The following is a 7,110-nucleotide window of genomic DNA, read 5'->3' on the forward strand; positions in this document are numbered from 1 at the left end:
GCTTTCAGACACTCCTCATCTTACCAGTTGTTCTTTCGGGCTCGCTGAAATCCGACTACTTCTTCGGCGGCGGTACTTAATGAGCGGGAAATGTGGTTCCACTGCTCGCATATGTCGGTTTGTTGAAGAGTGCTCTCTGAGAGCAGGTGTGAGAGTCGAGTAGCGAAAGCGCTGGCTGTCTGTTGTGATTGCAGCTTTTCGACGTTAAGCTTTCCTTGCATATTTGGGCGCACATTTTTTGCTGCACAGAGGCGGGTGCGTATCTTGGCTGCAACAAGATAGTGGTCCGAGTCGATGTTTGGGCCTCGGAGTGTGCGTACGTCTAAAACACTGGAAGCGTGCCTTCCGTCTATCACAACATGATCGATTTGGTTTCTCGTTTTTCGATCCGGAGACAGCCACGTAGCTTGATGGATCTTTTTATGCTTGAACCTAGTACTGCATACTATCATGTTTCGGGCCCCGGCGAAGTCGATCAATCCATTGTCGGGCGTTTCGTCGTGTAAGCTGAATTCTCCGACGGTGGTTCCAAAAATCCCTTCCTTGCCCACCCTGGCAATGAAGTCGCCAAGCACGATTTTGATATCATTACGGGGACAGCGCTTGGCTGCCTCATCCTTTTCTTCCGTCGGGGCATGGGCGAGAGCGAGATGTTGTAGAATCTCGCGTTGATGCGGATTATGGCTAGACGCTCGTCCACCGGGGTGAATGACAGTACTCGGCGACGGAGTCTCTCTCCCACCACAAATCCTACTCCGAATTTGCGCTACTTTACATGACAGCTATAGTAGATGTCGCAAGGCCCCAGACATTGCTTGCCTTGCCCCGTCCAACTCATTTCTTGGATGACGGTGATGTCAGCTTTTTGCCGGCAGAGGCACCTTCCCCATTAAGGGTCCGGACATTCCAGGTGCATGCCCTCAAATTGTAGTCCTTTAAACGTTTGCCGTGGTCGTTATCATAAGGGGGGGATCTCATCCGAGGCTTTGCCTTGCTTCTTCACTGGAAGTAGTTTTTACGTGGCGGGTCCCTAACCCAGCGCACAACCCACTGCTGGGACGGGGGTGGTTTCGCAACCAAATACCCGTTTATATAGCGATCCGCTTGCTCCAAGCAGACACCCGCTTGCAGCCGCACCTACTAGTGAACAGACGATGCAAACTTCAGTGAGCCCTTAAACTGAATAAGTCGGAGTGGCCCCACCGAAGCTCCCTCTCTTTCTGCCGTGACCCAAGGCTCCACTCGGATTGGTTACCGCATCTCGCACATGGGTTGCTCACGTTGCACAGAGTGCGCGAACGAGGACGCAAGAGTCGGGATTGAGTATAGCCATGCAACTGTAACTGCATACCCAGCGCAACGACTATACCCCATTGCATTCCACTAAACCCCTTTTCCCTCCATATTATTGCCTTCTTATAATCAGGCAATATTAAAAAAAAATTTTTCACCGTCGAATAAACAGTTACTACGTTTATACGCACGCATTATTTGCAAATAACAATTTGCAAAATTGTAAACTTTGCCGTATAAACGCTGAGTTAATTTTTTATTTGCAAATAACTAAATCACGCAAATAAGTATTGATTAGTGGTACTATTTGCAAATAAGCGCAGGACGCTGCCATTCTTAGGTTAATTTTCCTTTTCGATGGTCATCTTATTGCCTTTTTATAATCAAGACGTTGCCATTTTTAACTTTATTTTCCTTTTCGATGGTCATATTATTTCCTTTTTATAATCAGGAAATATTAAAAAAGAATTTTTCACCATCGAATAAACAGTGAGTTAGGTATTTGCAAATTATTTTTATTTGCAAATAGCTTACGTATAAACGTGGTAATAAATGAGTCTTTAAGGAGTCCTATTTTGGAGCCTTTATGCTCATAATGAGCCCATTTAAGAGTCCGAAATGAGGGTGTTTCCCTTCCTGCGAAGATCGACCGTTGTGTACGGGAAAGAACCTAATACAAGGTTCGATAATCTGACTGCTGTCTCTCTCGCACCGCTGCCTTACGACGCGTTTACATTGGACAATGCTGTCAAGACAATGAAGATATACGTATTAGTTGTCAAAATTGTTCCAATGGAAAAGTATGCATGTATTAGTGAAAAAGTGTGCATGTATTGCAATTGTCATGACACAAGAATGATAGAATACAAGATTGCGCCGTCCTGGCCGTTGACATTTGTGTACCACAAGTAAACAAAGAATATAGCGAAAGGAAGAACGAGTTGAAACTGCCAAAACAATTCACTTTACAGCGGAAAACGTGTTTTAATTTTGCTAAATGCGAAAATATTGCATTTTGACATAATCTATTAGAGAATAGTGAGCGTTAGTGCACTCGATTGCTTTGCAATCGAAGCTGCTGCAGCAAACGTTTTAGTGCACTCCATTGCTTCGCAATTAAGGCTGATGCAGCAAACTGCTGCAGCATCCTAGCGGGATCGATTAGTTAACTTGTTAAAGGAGGATGCTTGGAGCAGAAGCGAAGTCATTGTGCTGAAATTCTGTCAATATAATAATAAATATACACTCCCAGAACGGCTTTACCTTGCCCTATGTACACAAAATGCAGCGATTCGTCGCAGCGCTACACTTGCATCTCGCATTTTGACGGCTGTCGAAGTTTAACACACGGCACTTCATTTCATTAGTTTTTACGCAGTCTCCAACTCAAAAATTACTCACAAATTTCAAATTAACACCATTTAAACTGATTTTTCAATTATAATTAAAATTCTCTTTGTCGCTGATTTGTAAACAAAGGTTTATTTACAAGTTACCGTAACTGTCAAAATCGCCAAAACCAAAGTAGCGGTACCACTGACGGCGCCAGCTTTGTTCGCTGCACCGTGGTCATGACAGTATTGTGCGGTGTAAAGGCCTGTATGCAGCTCTCAAGAAGAGCAAAAACTCCATATAAAATGACGTATAAGAAATGGCTAAGAAACTTTCTTGAGTAAAATTTCCTTAAGGCAGTACGCAGTTCTTAAGAAATTTACTACGCTTTCTACTACGGTTTTCTAAAGTTTATTATGAAAAAAGAGCACAGGGCAACCCAGGTTTGCAACAGAAATATATGCCCGTTCCATTATTTCTTGAGGAAAGAGTGAGGCAACAGGCTGTGAAGTATCAAAAATATCAAAATGCCTTGGGCGCACACACGAAATAATGGCAATTTTTTCTTGACCGTTTTCTTGAGAGCTGCATACAAGGCTTACACCCTAAGTTAGCAGTGGCACCGTGTTGCTTCTTTGCAAATTTACTCGGAAAAAGTGTAGCTTTGCTATGAAATAAAAGTATAAGCTTTTGTGCAATATGTTTATTTGTATATGCATATGCAGCACATTTAACTGATGAAAATATAAATTTTTTTAAATCTCATAGTAGTTTTATATTAATCACTCAATCCTTGTGCAGTTTTTATACAGCTAAAGAGCACATAAATTACGTAATTCACGTAGATATATTAATATTTCGTTCAATAGTTCGTTGAAAATGCCAGATTTCCTGCAAAAACATTAGAAATTACAAAAGGAATTTCAGTACTAATTGCTTACTTTGCGTACTTATCTACTACCGTTTTCGCAACAAGGGATTCCTTTCTTCTCCTTTCTCTGTTCTTCGTTAATGCAACTCCTTGTAAGGGAATGTCAAACCGCGGCTGTCAATAATTATCTAACCTTGTATTACAGTTCAAAATGGCTCTTCGACGAGTATGGTCGTGCAGACCTGTCGAGTACTTTTAAAGCAAATATTGGATTAAAATATAAACAAATAATGAAGTCGTTTCATTAAATTAAACGTATAAAGTTTTAATTCAACTGAAGATACTACTTTAAAATAATAATTACATAAATAATGTAATAGACGCTGACTTAAAGAAAATTAATAACACAATTAAATGGAAATGTTAAAGCATACCGTTTAAACGGTACTATCGTATGTGAAAATTAACTGAAATGAAAAGTATACACATATATAGGTAACTGTTCCAAGAAACGGAACAAGTAACAGTTCAAAGAAAAATTTTTTGTACTTCTAATATTGGAAATTATAACCTAAAAATATTTTGACGAATAACTATAAAAGTATCAAATTGGATCAATAACATAGCGATATGAGGACGTAGTTCCCTGCCATCAAAATACAATCAATTATCCAACTGGAGGAATAACCTGGCGACATGAGGACTTAGTTCCCAGCCTTTTAAATACAATCTGAATAATATATTCTGACATATAACCAATAATTATTAAACTAGAGGAATAACCAGGTTACTTGTGGACCATTAAAAAGCAATAGACTTTTTTAATTGATATAAATGATAAAGAATTGAAAATAATAAGACGCATGATACAAATATAAGCAGAAACTTTTGAAGGTGGTTCTGGCCCTCAGCGGTATAACCATACGTGTATCAGTGGAGCAACGTTTGGACACATCAGTGGAATATAACGTATCCATATGAAGATATATATTAAAAGCAGAGGAATAACCTGGCGATGGTGAAAACCGGCCAACCTACCCAAAGTCAAAAAAAAAACCTTGTATTATTGAATCATGCACAGGGAATTTACAAGTGCCGATTTTTCAGGCGATTTTTAGTTGAAAGCAACAATCGCCTGGTATAAACGGCCTTTCAACTAATAGCTTTCAATGAAGTTGGTCGGCGACTACTTTCGTTCATTTTTTGGATCAACTAATCGCCTGTGAAAGTTGAATCATGTAAATTCCCTATTACCAAAATATCGATGTCAGCAGCTCATTTAAAAACATCGATATATCGATGTTTCTCCAATTCTAGTTCCTAATCGTAACATCTCATTCCTCATTAATTTATCCTAATATTCGGTTCGTCGTTCAATGTTTAAATCTTTGAAATATGTTAAGTACGCATATAACTTTAAGCGTGACTTCCGTCAGGAAATCACTTTCAATATGAAGTACCTAAATGTTGCGGAAAAGAACGATGCTGCGAAAACAATCGCGGGCCTTTTATCAATAGGAACAGCAACAAGGGTAGGCAGTACTAAATAAACCTGAAACTCACTTTATCACATTCTTGTTTTAGCGAGAAGGGTTATCTGTTTATAACAAGATTTACGAATTCCAAACAGAGATAAATGGACGAATGAGTAAAATGGTTATGACATCAGTATCCGGTCATTTGCTCCAACTGGAGTTTATTGGAGCCTATCGACGATGGAATGAAGTTGATCCTTCGGCGTTGTTTAGTGCGCCTGTACAAAAAGGGTGTAATGAAAATTATCAGCCAATTTTGCGAACATTAGAGAAGGAAGTGCGTAGTTGTAGTGGGCTAATAATATGGACGGATTGTGATAGAGAAGGAGAAAACATTGGCTTCGAAATAATTGATGTTTGTCGTAAAGTTAAGCCGAACCTTAAAGTTTACCGCGCGGTTTTTTCTGAAATAACCAAGGCATCGGTTCATCGAGCGGTTCAACAATTAACTGAACCTAACAAGAAATTAAGTGATGCTGTGGATGTACGTATAGAGATTGACCTTCGAACAGGTGCGGCAATTACACGGTTTCAGACTATGAGACTACAACGTTTATTTCCTGAAAAAATTGCCGATAAGCTGATTTCATACGGTAGTTGCCAAATACCAACTTTGGGGTTTGTCGCTGAACGATACAAAGAAATTGAGGCATTTGTATCTGAATCATTTTGGAAGTTAAAAGGTAAATTTTATTGGAATTTTTAATGTGTTATTATTATGGGTACTGTTTAATATGTGGCCCAACTATTTCGGGGTGTTGCGTCCAAAGGGGCGGCCCGATCCAAAAAAAGGGAAATGTTTAGCTATATTTGTACAACGATTTAAGGGTGGGGGCGGAGGGGGAGTGATGTAACCTTGGGAAAGGATGAGGTAACTAGAATTCCCTTCCTGTGTGGTGAACCTGGGGCTGCCGCCCCAGTGATGTCTATTTTGGTGTTTTATAAAAATATCTTGTATTTAAAAATGTATATACAAATTTATAACAAAAATTTGCAACAAATACCATATTTCCAACCGACATTATTGTTAAATTAGTGCACAGATTTAGTAAATTAAATTTTTGTAATAAAGCGTGAACTGTTGTCTACACGTGTGTGTAAAAGTTTTTTGATTCGATTCACGCGTTTGGGCACAGCAACCCAAAATCGTTGTACAAATTCATAAACAGTACCCAAAAAAATTGGCATACATCAAGATAACCAACCGTTCAGCTATAGAAATACTAAAAATGCAGATAGCTAGTACTTTTTACGCTGATTTTAACTATATAAATATTATTGCAGCAATTAAAAAGTAAAGTAGATATAAAAGGTAAAACAAAAAAAATTTGAGATTTTAAAATATTGATATTTTATAAACTATGTAACCGATTCAAAAGGTAATTATATCAAAATAAAGACAATTAATTCAAAATATTATAAAACAAAAAAATGTCATAATTTTTTCATAAAATAACCTTTTTTTAGGAAAAGTCTATAATCAATACTAAAAAAATTTATATTATTTAGAAAGTGCAAGTTTTTACCTTTAATTTGATATACATATTATATCATTTGCTTTTGAGTTTTCAGAATTCAGTGTTAATAAAAAATATAAATGCATGTATGTGCAAATGCATAATGTAGTTATTCAACGGGTTGGCTTTCACGTCCATAAACCTAGCTGACCCAAGTCGCCGAAAATCAATAAAAATTGGCTAGGAATTAGGTGTCTTTTAGGTGTTAATTAGGGCCTCCAAAATTAATTTAGGTGTTCCTTTGGTTTCCGAGAAATTCGCAAAAATGTGTGGGTCAGCTAGGTTTACGTAAACCTAGCTGACCCATCGTTAAATTTAGGTTTTAAATTCTCCAGATATATGCTGGAATTAGGTGTCTTTTAGGTGTTCTTCAACGCCACTAAAACTAATTTAGTAGCTCCATTGGTTTCCGAGAAATTCGCAAAAATGTGTTTTTCAGTTAGCTCAGCGCTGTTAAGCTAGCTGAACAATCTTAAATTTTTTTTTTTAATTTTCGAAATACTTATATGCAGGAAATAGGTGTCTTTTAGGTGTTCTTCAACGCCACTAAAACCAATTTAGT

The 7,110-nt window shown here is 38.0% G+C and overlaps 1 protein-coding gene across 1 annotated transcript in view; it reads left to right on the forward strand.

Moving 5' to 3' along the window:
* Positions 1-4,702: 4,702 nt before the first annotated feature.
* Positions 4,703-7,110, forward strand: part of Top3alpha (topoisomerase 3-alpha) — a gene marked incomplete at its 3' end in the record, with an annotated part of 123,675 nt that continues 121,267 nt past the window's right edge. The window contains exons 1-2 of the mRNA XM_017612950.1: positions 4,703-5,028; positions 5,081-5,714. Coding sequence (XP_017468439.1) covers positions 4,873-5,028; positions 5,081-5,714 — 790 coding nt within the window. The remainder of the gene's footprint in view (positions 5,029-5,080; positions 5,715-7,110) is intronic.

This window comes from Rhagoletis zephyria, unplaced genomic scaffold (genome assembly GCF_001687245.7).
Source record: "Rhagoletis zephyria isolate East Lansing unplaced genomic scaffold, Rhagoletis_zephyria_1.1 Rzeph_scaffold_00592, whole genome shotgun sequence".
Lineage (NCBI taxonomy): Eukaryota > Metazoa > Arthropoda > Insecta > Diptera > Tephritidae > Rhagoletis > Rhagoletis zephyria.